Source organism: Chroicocephalus ridibundus, chromosome 8, assembly GCF_963924245.1.
Source record: "Chroicocephalus ridibundus chromosome 8, bChrRid1.1, whole genome shotgun sequence".
NCBI classification, from domain to species: domain Eukaryota; kingdom Metazoa; phylum Chordata; class Aves; order Charadriiformes; family Laridae; genus Chroicocephalus; species Chroicocephalus ridibundus.
Genome location: NC_086291.1, coordinates 7,764,375 through 7,779,282, shown reverse-complemented (window position 1 = coordinate 7,779,282; position 14,908 = coordinate 7,764,375). Strand labels below are relative to the sequence as shown.

At 48.3% G+C, this 14,908-nt stretch overlaps 2 protein-coding genes across 3 annotated transcripts in view; one reads left to right on the top strand and one right to left on the bottom strand.

Annotated features, from left to right (window-relative positions):
• Window positions 1-2,465, bottom strand: part of FAF1 (Fas associated factor 1) — a 172,839-nt gene extending 170,374 nt beyond the window's left edge. Inside the window, exon 1 of the mRNA XM_063343133.1 lies at window positions 2,060-2,465. Within this exon, the coding sequence (XP_063199203.1) occupies window positions 2,060-2,104 (45 nt within the window). The 5' untranslated portion in view covers window positions 2,105-2,465. The remainder of the gene's footprint in view (window positions 1-2,059) is intronic.
• A 4,279-nt stretch (window positions 2,466-6,744) lies between these two features.
• On the top strand, window positions 6,745-13,508 carry CDKN2C (cyclin dependent kinase inhibitor 2C). Of its 2 annotated transcripts, XM_063343135.1 has the most exons (3): window positions 6,745-7,460; window positions 7,837-7,977; window positions 11,621-13,508. In XM_063343135.1, exons 2-3 carry the CDS (start codon window positions 7,849-7,851, stop codon window positions 11,993-11,995), a joined length of 504 nt encoding a protein of 167 aa, XP_063199205.1. In that variant the 5' UTR covers window positions 6,745-7,460; window positions 7,837-7,848; the 3' UTR covers window positions 11,996-13,508. The 2 variants fall into 2 exon arrangements, with proteins under 2 accessions (XP_063199205.1, XP_063199204.1); XM_063343134.1 differs by lacking the exon at window positions 7,837-7,977 and having other exon boundaries at window positions 6,746-7,460.
• Window positions 13,509-14,908: the final 1,400 nt, after the last annotated feature.

Sequence of the window (14,908 nt, the reverse complement as noted above, 5' to 3'; positions counted from 1 at the left end):
TGAATGAGTTGTAAATTCCATCATGTATTTAAAAGGCCCCAAATCCTTTACTGTTTTGTAACAGCCTAAAGATATGAGGCCTAATAATGACTGACCTTTTCCTTTACTAATCTGAAGCTTTAACAGCATGACTGTTCAGTGTTTTAGAATCAGGCAGAAGTTTAAGATTATTTAAAAAAAAAAAAAAGAAAGAAAAAAAAAGGATGAAACAAAGTTGTCTGCTGAAATACAAGAGGAAAAGGTTTGTTGTTTTGTTTGGTTTTTTTTAAATAAGCATTGTTACATGATAAAATATTGCCTAGGTTCAGACATGGTGTCATCCTTGATCCACAACTGGTTTCTGTGACTCCACCACCCATCTGCAAGTTTGCAATAATACTTACTTGTCCTCATGGTACCAAACACTGCAGTTGCTCTTATCCCTTTATTAATTGGTTTCAAAACCCAAGAAGAAAAACACCGGAGAACTGTGAAATAGCATTGACCCTAAAAACCTGGAAAGTGGACTGAAAACTCCATTTGAAAAAAAAAAAAAAAAGAAGATCATACATTCACCAGCCACTAACTCAATCATCATCTGGGATTCCTGAATGTGAACCTGTTTCAGCTAATAATGCAGGATTCCATAACAGTCCATCTCCCACTAGTATGAGTGCCGAACTGGGTCCCAGCTTCCTTTTACTACTGGAAGAACTCCTTTATGAAACTCCAGCCTTAAAATTAAGACGTCACTCCTTACACACACACAAGTATCTCCAAGCACAACAAAATAAAGGTTCATTATAGAAACATTTGTTAAACATTTTAATAAATACGGGTGTATGATACTCAGGTACAGAAAGGGAAAACACTTCCCTGTTATCAAGTGGGAACTCCACGTGTTACGTCAGTGAGATATCGGATACCTTGTGCAAAAGAGGAATTATATAATGTACACTACAGTCACCCTACCTGTAATTCCAAGGAAACATTCTTGTTAAACACATACACAGAGTGAATGAAGGAATTACTTTTTGTAAATGAAATTAAATAGTTTCACTGCTAACAGCTGAGAAACAGTCTTTTAAGAAGTTGAACATATAGACAGCAGTTTCACAACTCAATTCCAAGAATGTCCAGGAGCCTACCTATATAAGAACAATCACTGAAAATGGACAAAGCTTAAAAAAACCCATCAATTGAAAGCAAACATTAAAAAGGTATCTTCAAATATAATCTGATACCCTTCCAAGCTGCTTTTGGCTCTCTCCACTATTTCAAATTCAAGTATCTTACACTTGTTTGTTTACTTGTTCTTAGAAAAACAATATAAAAGCAAGCAATGTTAAGAAGCAATATACAAAATAGATTAACCAGGCTCCTGAACACATTACCTTTATTTAGAGAAAGACTTTATTCCGGCAATAAGATTTAAAAGTTTGAAGTTAAATTATAACCCTTTTGTAGGGAGAAGGGAAGATAACAACTTTTAAGGGCATATTCTTCCTTTCTACACAAACATGTTGTTGTTTGGAATGAGGTGGGAAGAGTTTTGCCGTCATTACAACAGTCATAGGCTGAGGCAACCATGAAGTTAGTGTTGATATTATAATGAAAACACCTCTGTTCAGCGTTAATCTGTTGTACCAGTACGTGATTCATTACAAACACTGTGACAAATCATGAGGAGTGATGGGTTTGGGCATTTGCCTCTTCCAAGTGAGCTGGCACACAGCTGTCCCAGGGCCTGGGCGGTTGATAGAGGGCTGGAAGCAGCAAAGTAGATGAAAATGCTTTTTTTTTTTTTTTATTAAAGACTGAAACTCTCTAAGTTAAAGAAGACATTTTGTTCACGCACCTTGAGAGAAGAGGGCACACGTTCCCCATTTCTGACCAAAACAAAAAAAAAAAAAAAAAAAAAAAGAAAGAAAGAAAGAAAGAAAGAGCAGAGGCTCTGGAGGGTAGGCTTCACACCCACCGCCCTGGACCTTCCCACAAAGAACAAGCAGCACAGCAACGAGGAGAAAGAGAAAAGCAGCGAGCGAGGCCACGGTTTGTGTGGCGGCGGCTTGAAATTTACCTGGAAATCAGCCAATATCATTTCTCGGTCCATGTTGGACGCCATTGCAGCCAGCTGCGTCCCCGGCTCCGCTCTGACCCCGCGCACCTGGAGCTGCTGCCGGCGAGGACGGGGCAGGGTGGGAGCTCAGGAGCTCATCGAGGCGCCGGGTTCCTCTCAGGCTCCCGCGGCGCCTCCCGGGGGCTGCCCCCGCCTGGCAGCGCGGCGGCGGCCGGGGCGCGGCGGCAGCGGCGGGCCGAGGAGGGGAGAAGGGAGGCGGGCAGGGGGCCGGGAGCGGGCCGGGGCCGGGAGCGGGCAGCGCTGCCTCAGCTGCTGGCCCGGGGAGGCGGAGGAGGAGGAGGCAGCGCCGCTCCCTCCCTGCCTCTACAGCGCCTGTCGCACATTTTGCCTGTCATTGAGGTCGCAAAGAGGCGCTTTGCGGCCGGCACGTGACCACCCTCCTGTCAAGCGAAGCCGGGGGAGGAAAAGCGGGGGGGGGGGGGGTAAGGGGGGGGGGCGGCGCCGTTCCGCCGTGACCACGGGCCCCGCACCGGCACTGGCCCCCGCGGGAAGGGAAGGGGGTGGGCCAGGAGCCCGCCCCACCGCCCGGCAGAAGGTGCCCGCGCCACCGGCGGCCGGTCCGGGCGAGCGGCGGCCCGCGCGTAGGCCTTTCCTGAGGGGACGGACCGTCTCATCCTCCCGCGGAGAGCAGGGGGACAGCGGCCGCGGCCCGGCCTCCCAGCGGGGCGGGGCAGCTCCGTTCGGCCGAAGGCAGCGCTGCCCCCGCGGACCGATCCCCTCTTCCCGCCCTGGCTCCCCGGGCCCGGCGGCGGCGCGGGGCGGCCCGGCTGGGCTCCCCGGCGGCGGCTGCGGCCTAAGGGGGCGGCGGGGCCGTGGCTGCGGCGGGGCCGCCCTTCGGTGCGGGGAAACAAGGGCCGCTGCAGGCGCCGGCGGGAGCGGGGCTTCCATCCGCGCCCCCGGGAGGGAGGAGCGGGCGGCATGGCGGTGGCATCGGGGAATGCAGCGGCTCGGTCCCCGGCGCCGCCGGCGTCTGCTCTCGCAGCCCCTGACTCTGCGCTCCGAGTGACCCGGACCTCGCACGCAGCGACCGGGGGGCTCGGTAAAACGGTGGTTTTCCCTATCTTCCTACTTCTCTCCAAAGGAGGAAAAGCCTTTTTTCGCAGGTTTTTTCGAGCCAACAGAGCGTGATCTGCACAGCGGCCCTCACTCCAGCACTGTAAGATGCAATTGGATTATATACGACAAATAAATCTGAGGTCTTTTTAAGTAATGCAAATCTAGCTGTACTTAATGCTTTTTAAGTCTGCCTCCTAACAACCTGATGCCGTACACCTACCCCCTTAGCACTGACGTTGAACACACACGCATTCGGATGCCAGTTTGCTAATTACTCCAACATGTTTTGCTCAGCTCTTTGTACGGGTGTCGCAGCTACCTAAGGTCACAGATACCTCAAGCACCTTTCCTGTTAGCTAATAAAGCTACGCCATGGCATCTTTGAATCAAGTTATTTTGCCGTTTTTAGGAAATACAGCTCTCTATTGTTCTTTTCTCTTCGGTCCGTGAGGGTTTTACACGAGTTTCTCGGACTCTGCGAGCTCCCTGCGGCTGGGTCGGGGGGCGGGGGGACACACAGAGCCCGACCGCCCGTCGCGGCCCCGGGCTCCGTCCGAGGGGAGAGGCAGGGGCGTATGAAAAGTTAAACTGTACCTTCGGGAGAGTCGGTGTTCCCAAGAAAAAATATTGCTGGGAATTATGTAGAGCCTGCTGGCTGCCGGGGAGCGCCTGGGGTGGGTGTCTGGCGGCGGCGGGGCCGTGCAGGGTCTCCGGGCGGGCTGAGCCCACTTGCGATGCAAAGCCAGGGTGTCAGAGAAGTTGGATGTTCTATTTTATCGTGTTCCCGCTCTAGTTTAACGTTGGCGGGGCTTGCCAAGAGATTTTTATTGCCCGCTGACGTTGCCTTAACAATTCGAGATCCCCACCAGCGAGCAGAGGAATGATAAAGTAATTATCCTCACACCTGCCCTTTTTTTTTTTATTTCCCCAGATTGATGTTACAGACAGTTCTGTGCTAGGTAAGAGGTATGGTGCAATGCCAGAGACAGCCTATGCTAAATTACAAACAAATCCACCCACACATTACTAGAGAGTAACTATAATAAAGGCTGAAAAGCGAGTTTTACCAATTGGATTAAAGCCAATTAATTCCTGGCACGAATCGAAGCTATAGGTATGTTGTCAAGATTAGTTACACGGCGTTCACGTCTATTACAGTCATATTTTAAATAATGATATCTATATTAGATCAAAACAGGCAGGATTTGATCCAGAACGTGAAGAAAAAGTGAAAAGCTGCACGTGCCCCATGTCGCAGGAAGTTCACGTCCAAGTCACAGCGAAAGTTTCTATTTTCCTTCTCATAACCCCTCGCTCCCCGCCACCCCAGGTGCCTTTTTTCCCCTCCAACGAGTGACAGACAAATCAGGGAGCCGGGGTGACACCCGCTTATTTCACTCCTTGCAGTGCCCGGCTATAATATCTCCCTCCAGAAGGTGTTTTGGCTGCTGATTTTGGAGCCGATTGGGGGCAACTTTTTTCTGGTTTAGGAGAAGTATCTTTATTCTTCTTGAAAGGAAATTATTAGGATTGATGTGCTGATTTCTGCAAAGATTTTTGACGGACCCGCGCAGGGAAGGAGGTTTGACAGCATTTTCTGGCCGGGCAGATTTACTTGCAGGAGGCCTGCAGCACTTCACTTAATTATTTTTGTTATGTGTCGCGATTAACAGAAGATGGGGGCTTTATTCTGAACTGTAAAACAACAAAAAATAATGTCTTGCTGTTGTAAGACTTGCAGGTCTAATTCTGCAGTAAGTTAGCAACAGGTAACACCACAAAAACCTGTGGATTTTAGACACTGATTAGTCACGAAATTTATATGCCGCCTGACTGAATATTCGAAGTTTTGTGTATAAGTTCCTTCCTTATGCAGAAAACCAACTATATTTGAATACATGAACGTTATTTACATACACGCATTTCTAGAGTTAACTTTGAGGGAAATTACCATTCCTATTTTTGTTTACAAAACTGTTAGCACTATCGCTTCTGGATGAGAATTACCATAATGAGGCCCTTAAAAATGCCCCTTTTTTTTTTTTTTCTTTTTAATGGCAGCGTGAGCGGGGCTTAGCCGATAATTTGAGCAAAGCTGTTTCCCCTGCTCCGTGTGCAGGCAGTTTAGTACTTGTCACCTTCGTATTTTGACCAGCAAGGAGGGGGGGACACCAATGGAGGGAAACGTTAATTGCGAAGCACGGAGCAGCCGGGGATGAGAGGAGAGCCCGGTGCAGCGGCCACACCGACATCCCCGGGCGGCAGGTCCGTCCGTCCGTCCATCCATCCCCGGGACCGTCCGCGGTGACTATCGGTCAGGCCCCCGCCCCCCCCGCCCCTGTCCGGCTGCTGGCGGCAAGTTCCCCCCGCAGGGCAGGAGCCGATGTTACTGCCAGCCCGGTTCCCTCGCTATAACCCACCTCCCCGAGCTGCCTTTTCGCCTGTTTACATTCAAATTCGCTTTTCTCGTTGCGTCCAGGCAGAGCAGGGACCCAGCAGATCGCCCCCGCCACCGACGGGCTACCACGTCTGCTTATCGGGGAGCCATGACATTGCATCTTACCTCTCGGAGGGTCCGCTTCGGCACAGCTCAGCCTCCCGGGGCCCCTGAAACTTAAAGCAATTCCGGCCATTAAAGCAGTTTTAAGACATTAAATGCTGTTAGGCGGGAGGGCAATGAAACCTCCGCGTTGTACCAGCGTCACTGCTGAAGGACCAGCGCAGCCCTCACGCTCCGCGGTGGCAGGGTGCGTTTCCCCCTCAAAATGGCACTTTCAAATCAATCAAGGACACCAGGAAGGCGGAAAGCCGGGGGTGCTGCCGTGGCCGTCGCCTTCCACCGTTAAGACAACTTGACATTGACCCTTCATCCCTGACCTTGTCCGCGGGGAGAGGAGCCCGCCTCGCTGCCGGGACGGACCCCGGCCCCGCAGCTGCTGCCCCGCGGGTGCCGGGCTAGGGCGGCGGGACCGGGGCCGGGCGCGGGACCGGGTGCGGGTGCGCTCCCCACGGTGGGCAGGTGGACACCGGGGAGACGCGGCGGGAGGCCGCCTTCCTGCCCCCCGAGTCCCCCCGAGCCCCGGTCCCCCCGCAGGGGCGCGGCGTCTCCCGGTGCTAAAAACCTCCTTTTCCTTTCATTTCACCCCCCCATGTCCCCTCCCAGGCCTCCGCAGCGCTCCTCCTGAAAGCACCCTGACTGTTACGGCTGTAGCGAGGCAGTGCCGTGCCCAGGCTACAGGGCAAGGGGAACGACACCGGGCACCGCGCTGCAGCGGCGGGGCCGCGGCCGGGATCGGGATCGGGGCCGGGACCGGGGCCGGGGCCTGCGCGGCGGGGCCGGGGCCGGGGCCGGGCGAGGGGCGGGCGGGCGCCGCTGCAGGCCTTCCTGCCCGGCCGGGGCCGTAACTCCGCCGCGCCTCCTTAAATCTCTGCCGTTAAAATGTGGGCGGGTGTTTCAACTCAAAAAGCGCTCAAATTTTTTTTCTTTTCAAAAAAAGCTGATGAGGTTAAAAAAAAAAAAAAAGGGGGAAAGGAAAAAAAAAAAAGAAGAGAGAGAGAGAGAGAAACCGGCTTCGTGTCCGTAGGAAACAGAAGTAGCGATTGTTTGTGCTTAAAAAAGGGGGAGCGCAAAGTCGCGGGCGGAGGCAGCGACCGCGGACCGGCAAGTGCAGCTTCATTTGGCGGAGCCGAAGGCGGAGGCGAGCGGCGGCTGTCACTGCGCGCCCCAGCGGAGCCGGGCCGGGGCAGCGGCGGGCACCGCGCAGCCCCTGCCCCCGCCCGAGCTCGCCCCCGGCTCCCCGGCCGGGGACAGAGGGGCGGCTGTCGCCGGGAGCGGCGGCGGGGCCCCGGGCGGGCGGCGGAGACGGCCCCGCTCCGCGGATCCTCCGCGCCTTGAGCGCGGGCGGCGGTTCGCGGCAGCCGCCCCCCCCACACCCCGCCGCCGCCCGCGGACCCGCCGCCCTCCTGGATGCTCCGGAGCCGCTGCCGCCGGCGGGGACGGCCGCCGGCCGGGATCGCTCCCGCGGAGGCTGCGCGGGTCGGCGGGAGTGAAGCTGCTGCTGCGGGAAGCGAGAGCGCCGAGGGAGCGAGCTGGGCGGCCGGGGCAGCCGCCGCCCCGGGCCCTCCGCGGGCGCGGATCGTCCTTCTCGTCCCTGCTGGGCCCGGACTAGAGGCGGCGGTGTGGGATGAAAGGGGGGATGCCGAGCGGGAGTGGATGCACACTGCTACAGAAGACTTTTCCTCCGAGCCGTTGCTGCTAAAGTCCCAGATCCCGACTGTGAACAGGGTGGGTTGTCTTCTTCTTCAAAGATCTCAGGTCTGAGTGAGTCTCCGGTGTACGTGTATATATGTTACCGGTAACATATACGATATATTGCATAGCTATTAACCTATCCCCCCCCCCCCCCCCGAAAGTGGCCAAAGTCTTTAATAGGAGTTACTCTATATGTGGAAGCAAAGAAATCTTCTTTCAAGTGGAGCTGCAGTTTTGCTGAATAATCACGTGTGTTAGGGGCGGGCTCTTGGCAAGGAGGTTTTTTACGAGTATTTACTACAAGGTCTACTCCAGAAGATTAACCATCCCAATCCTTCTGTCAGTCTCCGATGCCATGCCTGGTTAAAAAAAAAAAAAAAAAAAATCTCATCTTTTTTCCGATCGTCAGTCACCCTAAAGAATGGCCGAGCCTTCTGGGAACGAGCTGGCGTCCGCGGCTGCCAAGGGGGACCTAGTGCAACTTACTAATTTGTTGCAAAAGAATGTAAACGTCAATGCACAAAATGGATTTGGGAGGACTGCGCTGCAGGTTGGTATCCAGAGAGGGAGAAAATATTTCATCACTGGTACCTCCGTGACCCGGGTTTCCAAAAAAGACAACGTTTTAAACAGGCTGGTGGATGAAATTCGAGTGTTTTTTCAAACTCGTTGGATGCCATTTTTTATAACTTTAGTGGCTCCAACTCCCTAAAATGACGTACTTGAAATAAAACTGGTCAAAACCATTATTTCAATCGGGGATCACCCTCAATGTCAGACGGGCTGCGAGTTTGCTAATATTTTGTAACTTCGTGGGGAAGAGGCAAGGAATAGAGAGAGTTGAGAGGAAAAGAAATCAGCTTAGGTGAGCAGGATTTCATAGCAGGTCTGTAAACACAAATGTGCTGTTCTTTGAAGCTTAGGATTTCTCTCTCTCTTTTTTTTTATTTCCTCCTTTCTTTCCCACCCCCCCCTCCCGCCCTCAATCTGCTTTTAAATCGTGGCGTGTCTGGGTTCGGGGGTCTGCTGTGGATGGTACTTTTCCTTTATACGCTGTCTGTGAGGAATGACCTTTCTCATCGGGAAGCATGCTGCTCAGAACCCTTCGATGTACATTAAGAGTTAGCCCGACGACTTAGGGTCCCAGCTGAATCACTTGCCTTTTCATTCATAATTAAGGCTTAAAAATTTTGCTTTTTCAGATCGGCTACCAGGGCACTGCTTCCAGCTATTTCCTTTCTGATCATATAGGGTGCTATGTCCTAATTTTTAAGTGTGTGGCTGCGCAGGCAGGGGTTGGAACTCGTCCAACTGCTAACTATTGGAGCTGATGAAAGATTTTGCTTTTAATAATATCAGATAATGATGGCGAAAAAGCTAGAATACCTACCAAATAGTGAAAGAAGTGATTTACAAATCCGGAGGAGGGGGGGAAATAATGTGTGGTTATTTGTACTTAAGGTATAAGTAATGAAATGTGGAAGTGGAGCTATAGGTCTTTTTCATTTCACACATTAGAAAAATCGTTTGTTAACTGCTCTCCCCCCCTCCCCCGAAACCATGATAATAATTTCTGAAATTGGGTTTTTAAACAGCATACAGCTTGCGAATGTCCTCGAGATATTTACAGCTTTTTTTTTTTTTTTTTTTTGGCTTAATATCAGAATGTTAGAGCTGGAAAATAAGCACCTCTTGCTAAAAAAGCAGGAATTACCCTTTTTTGACAATTTCGCTGAAGCTGGAGATGTGTGAGCTCCTCTCTGCCCTGTTAGCACCTAAATAGGGCATCGCATGGCAGTGCAGGCACTTGCAGCAACTTTTAAGAGAGTGAAAGGATTAAAATTAAAAACTTACACAAAGTGACTTCTTTCAGAAAGCAGGAAACATTTAGCTAGCTGGTTTGTCCTCGGGACGAGGGATGAAAACCGATTTGTCCTACAGGAATGTATTTATTTTTTTTTTTCTAAAAGCAGCTAACTGTCCGTATCCTGAATTAAGGCATATTTTACACAATGACATAGCATCCAGCTATATTAAACAAGCATCCGTGTCCTAACAATGCTTCTTATCGCTGCCTAATCGTAACTGAGTTAATGAACCACAACAAAAATCAAAACAGGAGAATCTGTCGACTTATTTTCAATATGTATCATCCCGAAATGTGCTGTGGGTGCGTGACCACGCTCGAAAGAGCTTCTCTGTCACTGCACTCTCCACAACTGAGGTAGTCTATCCATAATCTCCCTCTCAATTAAAACGGAGAGAATGCCCCGATATTAATACCAGTGAATTTATATTTTCCCTCTGCATTTATGTTTGATTAAACAGCTGCTCAGCTTGTCTTGCTCTGTACTTTTTATTTCTGACGAAGTGTACCTATGCACAGGCCTCAAATACATCTCCTGCCCTTATACACTTCGTCAGACTTAATTAATGCTTTCTCCTTCTTTGCCTCCCTCCCCCCAAGTGCAACTTTGCAAAATAAAGGGCATTTGCTGGACAGTTGTAGCCCACGTCCCAAGACCATCACCTTTTATGTGCTTTTTCTCCCACCACCCCCCCCCCCCCCCGCATCTTTAACTGAAGCCTTCAGTCCCCTCGCCTGGACACAGAAAACTCCCACTTGAACAAAATACACGTTTTGAATTCACAAATAATACAGCCTGGGCCCTCAAAAAAGGGACCAAAATGACCAGATTTTACTAAAGAGAGAGAGAGATCACAATGCTCTTGTTTTCTTTCACATCGCTTCCATCTCTGGTCAGAAGTGAAAGAAGTGGCACATACGGAGCTGGAAGCCTTGGGGCACAGGGAAATCTCTTTCCCTGAATCCCAGCCTGTCTTATCTGCACTTTTGCTCTTCTCTGAAGATATAATATACTGGTCTGCTTTACAGTCCAAACGCTGCAGCAATTATATTTATTAGACTTTGCTTTTTTTTTTCTCTCTCTCTAAAAGCCTAATACATATTTTTCACCAGGAGAGGTTTTCAGCAAATGCCTCATAGAAATTGTACATTATGCTAAATCTAATGCACTGTAATGCTCATTTATGCAGATAATGATTTTTTTACCAAGATTTCAAATCAGTGTGTGGACGTTTCTAAGAAAATAAGAAAGGTGTTTTTTCGAATTTGACATTTATAATGAGATTAATGACGAGAACAGGAAAACACTGTCTATAGGTTTGAGATTATACATTACCGTGTTAATTTTTTAAAGTCTTTGAGAAAATAAAAAACGGAGAATTTGGGGGAAATTGGTGCAAGCTGTTAAATCCAAAATAAGAGAGATTTGCGTTCAAATTATGATAGTTTTATGATGCAATTGAGAAAATGTAAGAAGTTTTTTTTTTTCCTGAGAGGAACAGTCAGAAAATCCAATTATTGTTGTTTTTTTTTTTTTTAAAAAATGGGGTGTTTTTTAACAACAGAATATAATCCCAATTTACTTACAGTGTAATTATGAAAATATAATATACGATACTGTTTTTAGAAGAAAACTTCTGGAACTTTGAAACATTCCTTTTAACTTCTCCTTTCTGGGTGACATAGTGAAACACAAATATTGGGGAGAAAAATTTCTTCTAGAATTTATTTTTCTTAGCAGACAGAACTATGGTACAGTCCAAATATTTGTTTTATGATAATGCACAGACAATGTAAACACCTGAAAGCTTATAAAAACACATTCTACTTTTACTGTAGCTGAGGTAAAATATCTGTTCCCCAGAGCCCCTATATTTGATGTTTAACGAGATTAAACAGTAATGCAAAGGTGTGTCAATACTTAAGCAAATAAAACCGAACCATATTTAATTTTTGTATGTTAAGAAACTGAGATAACCCACGTTAAAAAAAAAAAAGTGATTATATCCCCATTGTACACCGCCTGTTTCAGACATTAATCTCTCTGAGACAGAAAGCTGTTACCACCGAAATGATAACATCTTTCACATTTTCACCGAGTTCAGTAAAAAATGCATAAAAACTAGGTGTTCTGGTGTGCCGTTAGTTTTAGAGTGGGGCTCTTCTGTTTGTTTGAAATGAGGATTGAGCCGTGACAAACCCCAGAGATAAGAACTGAGGATCTAAACCCAATGCTGAAGGAGACACACCGCCCCCCCCCCTCCCCGCTCACACCCTCCCCCCCCCCCCCCCCCCGCGGGATTCAACTCTTCTTTTTCTTTCATAGGTGATGAAACTCGGGAACCCCGAAATTGCCAGGAGGTTGTTAATTAACGGTGCAGACCCCAATCTGAAAGACAGTACTGGCTTCGCTGTAATTCATGATGTAGCCAGAGAGGGTTTTCTGGACACTTTGCAGACTCTGGTGGAGTTTAAAGCTGATGTTAACATTGAGGATAACGAGGGCAACCTGCCCTTGCACTTGGCGGCCCGGGAGGGGCATGTGCGGGTGGTGGAGTTTCTGCTGGAGCGCAGGGAGTGCAACGTGGGCCACCAGAACAAGCGGGGGGCCACCGCCTACGACCTGGCCAAGCTCTACAACAGATCCGCCGTGGTGAAGCTCTTGGAGGACAGCAGCTTATTCGCGGAAAACATGAATTAAATCCAGCTCGGACGTGCTCTCCTTTGGACTTAAGGCTTTCAGCCTTCTTTTTTTTTTCCTTCCCCCCCCCCCCCCGCCCCCCCCTCCTTTTTAACAACATGTGTTGCAACCTTACTTCTAATTTTTTTTTTTTTTTGGACAGCTGGTAGTATGAATCTCAAGAAATTCTAGAGGTGGGTTTTTAGATAATGGAAGTGTTTTAAATCCATGCTCCCAGCAATTTCTTGCCATTTACTCAGCCGTGTCTATGTTCGTTGCTCATATTTAGTTTTCCAGTATCAAGTTTTACAATTTATTTTAGGTTATTCGTATTAAGTCATTAATACAAAAGCTACATATTCACATGCTTAATGTTGCTGGACTTTTTAAGGAAAAAAAAATAGCTTACTGTGATTTCTCCCTCCCTCAACCTCTCTCCCCCCACCCCTCCTTAAGATTTTAAAGTCCTGTTTTGGATTAAACCAGCTTTTTAAGGGATAACCTGCAACTCCCTGCTCAGGCAGAGCTTGAAGGCAAAGGCTCTTGGCCTGAGGACAGAGGATGGCGTTTAGAGGCTTAGGGAAATAGCTGCATTTTGACACTAACAAGAGCTTGTAGAAGTAGGTCACTTACTTTCTAAATGTAGATGACACTTTCTCCTTTTGTGTATTTAAACTTTCACCAAGCTGGTTTTGAATTTAGTTACCAGAAACAACGTGAGTGGTGTTTTTTTTGATTGCCAGAGGTTTTAAACAGCTCAGTTTAGTAGTTCGTGTTTACTGTGCACTGAACAAGACGTTTTTTCTAGTTTCAAAATAAGCAGCAGAGAACCACTGTCAGAGGCAGGAGAACACGAAGGCTGCAATGCAACAAGTTTTCTGGTCGCTTCATAAACCGAGTGCAGTTTAGATGCTCTTTAAGAAATACTTGCTTTCCACCGACTACTCTGTTTTGCCTGGAAATAAACTATTTTAATGATAGACGCATCTCACAAGACAGGGATGTTTGAATACAGTGACATTTAGGAAGCAGCACGTTTGATATTCGGGAAGCTATGCTATTGCTTGCACCTAAAACGCAATTTAACCATTGAAAATTTTCCATTGCAACACAGTTGAGGGTATTCATGAGACCCAATTTCCTTCACCGCTCCAGCTACAACAGGAGCTAACGACGCTCAGCACCGTTTCGGAAAGAGTTTGGGAGGAAACTTCTAACATTTGTACAGGATCTGGTTGTTGGACAGATGGGCAGTATAAAGTGCTTTAGTTTGGATAGTCTAAAATTTAATTGCGCGAAATAGAAGGGTTTAAATCAATGCAAAATGAATAGTACTTAAAATAGGACTTAAAAGAGGAGGGGGTGTACCTTAGTTTAGGTTTTAACTCTTCAAAACAGAAAAGATTTTAGCCCCACAAAAGCAGTTGCTACCGTTTTCGAGTAAAAAGTAATTTGCTGAAACTGTCTGTCACGTTTAGTCTACGCTCTGTCACACTGCTGTGGTTTCTGATTAAAAACCTCTGTGAAATATGAAGCTTTGCGCGCTTTTGTTATTAATTTTTTGTTCGCAAGGGGTGTAGAGATCATTAATCCAAGCAGCACGGCACGTAGGATGCACGTTTGGGGAAATAACCCACAAACCGCCCGGTATAGAGAGCACTAAAACCATCTGAAATATTAAAACCGAGCAACGTAATCCGCAAGTCCCAGAGGTGACGTGACCCAAACCATTCCCTGTTGCTATCCGCCTCCCTTCCCTCGTCTCCTGGAGGGTGCTCCAAGCTTTTTCCTTCTCCTCAACGAGTGCCCTGCGCTCTTCTTCTAAAGCAGAAATCCGCGCTACCCCCGGGATTTCTCCCGTTCGCTGCCACGGCAGAGGCGAACACCCAAAGGTAACATCCATCTCTCCCATTTGTCACCTGCGCTACTGAAAAAAACACCCTCATCCCCGACCCGTTTGGAGCTCCACCAGCATTTCATCTACTCTAAGCCGAAGTTTAAGCAGTGGCTTAATAAAACAGCTGCTTCTCCGAGAAAAATGCCCCGCCTAGTCAGAAATAGCGGCTTTTATGGCATGCCAGAAGCTCACGTTTAGAGTCAGAACGTGTTCCACCACGGCCGTGCCTATAGCCTCAGCCGGTGAGTCACGGGCCGATATTAAGTCTGGTTTAAAGGTCCGTTTTATTCGCTTTTACGGCTGCATTTTATCTATAAGCCACTCCATTCATTGGAAACAATATTATAAATTGAAAATCCTAGTGAGATACTTTGAAAGCGACAATTACGCTCTGTTGCCCCAAGAAGTTAATGGTTACTACAAAAAGCCTCTGGGAAAGGCAGGCAATAGATGCGCCGGGGGGTCACCTGCACCTCGCAGGGGCTGTAGGTGACAAAACGTGTCTGGCTGCTGGGCTGTGCCGGCGGGCAGCTTTCCTGCGGGGGTTTTTAATTCTACTGAGCGAGGAGAAAATAATGGCAAGCGAGCCTCATGAGCAGGGAATCTCTATACAGAAAAAAAAAAAAAAAAAAAAGAAAGGATTCTAATATCAGATGTGGTTTCAGAAATTACTTTTGTGATTTCTCCCTCCCCATCCCCCAACTGGTCAGGCAACATCAAAAAGTCCAGTTTTACCAATTCCCGTATTTGTGAAAATGTCCACTATAATATTGACCCGGAGACGCAAAACTGCAGCGTGTGGAGATGGAACGAAATATTTTTGAGAGCGTTTTATTGAGACATAAACCGACCGAAAAGTAAACCTCCCAGGCAGGAGCAGAGATTGCCCTGCAGCAGCCCAGGAACAGGCAGTAAACAATATAGTACCCAGATGAGGTGTATAAATAGAAACAAATACTGCAAGCACAGAAAAATGTGAAGGCAGAGAGTGTAAAATGTGGCCGCACCGGGATGTGGCTGCCCGGGCTCCCCGAGAA

Excerpts from the sequence above, each read along its gene's own strand:
- CDKN2C (XM_063343134.1), top strand. The coding sequence starts at position 7,143 with ATGCTCCGGAGCCGCTGCCGCCGGCGGGGACGGCCGCCGGCCGGGATC. Across the intron at positions 7,461-11,620 it reads AGATCCCGACTGTGAACAGG|GTGATGAAACTCGGGAACCC; the intron begins GTGGGTTGTCTT and ends TTTCTTTCATAG.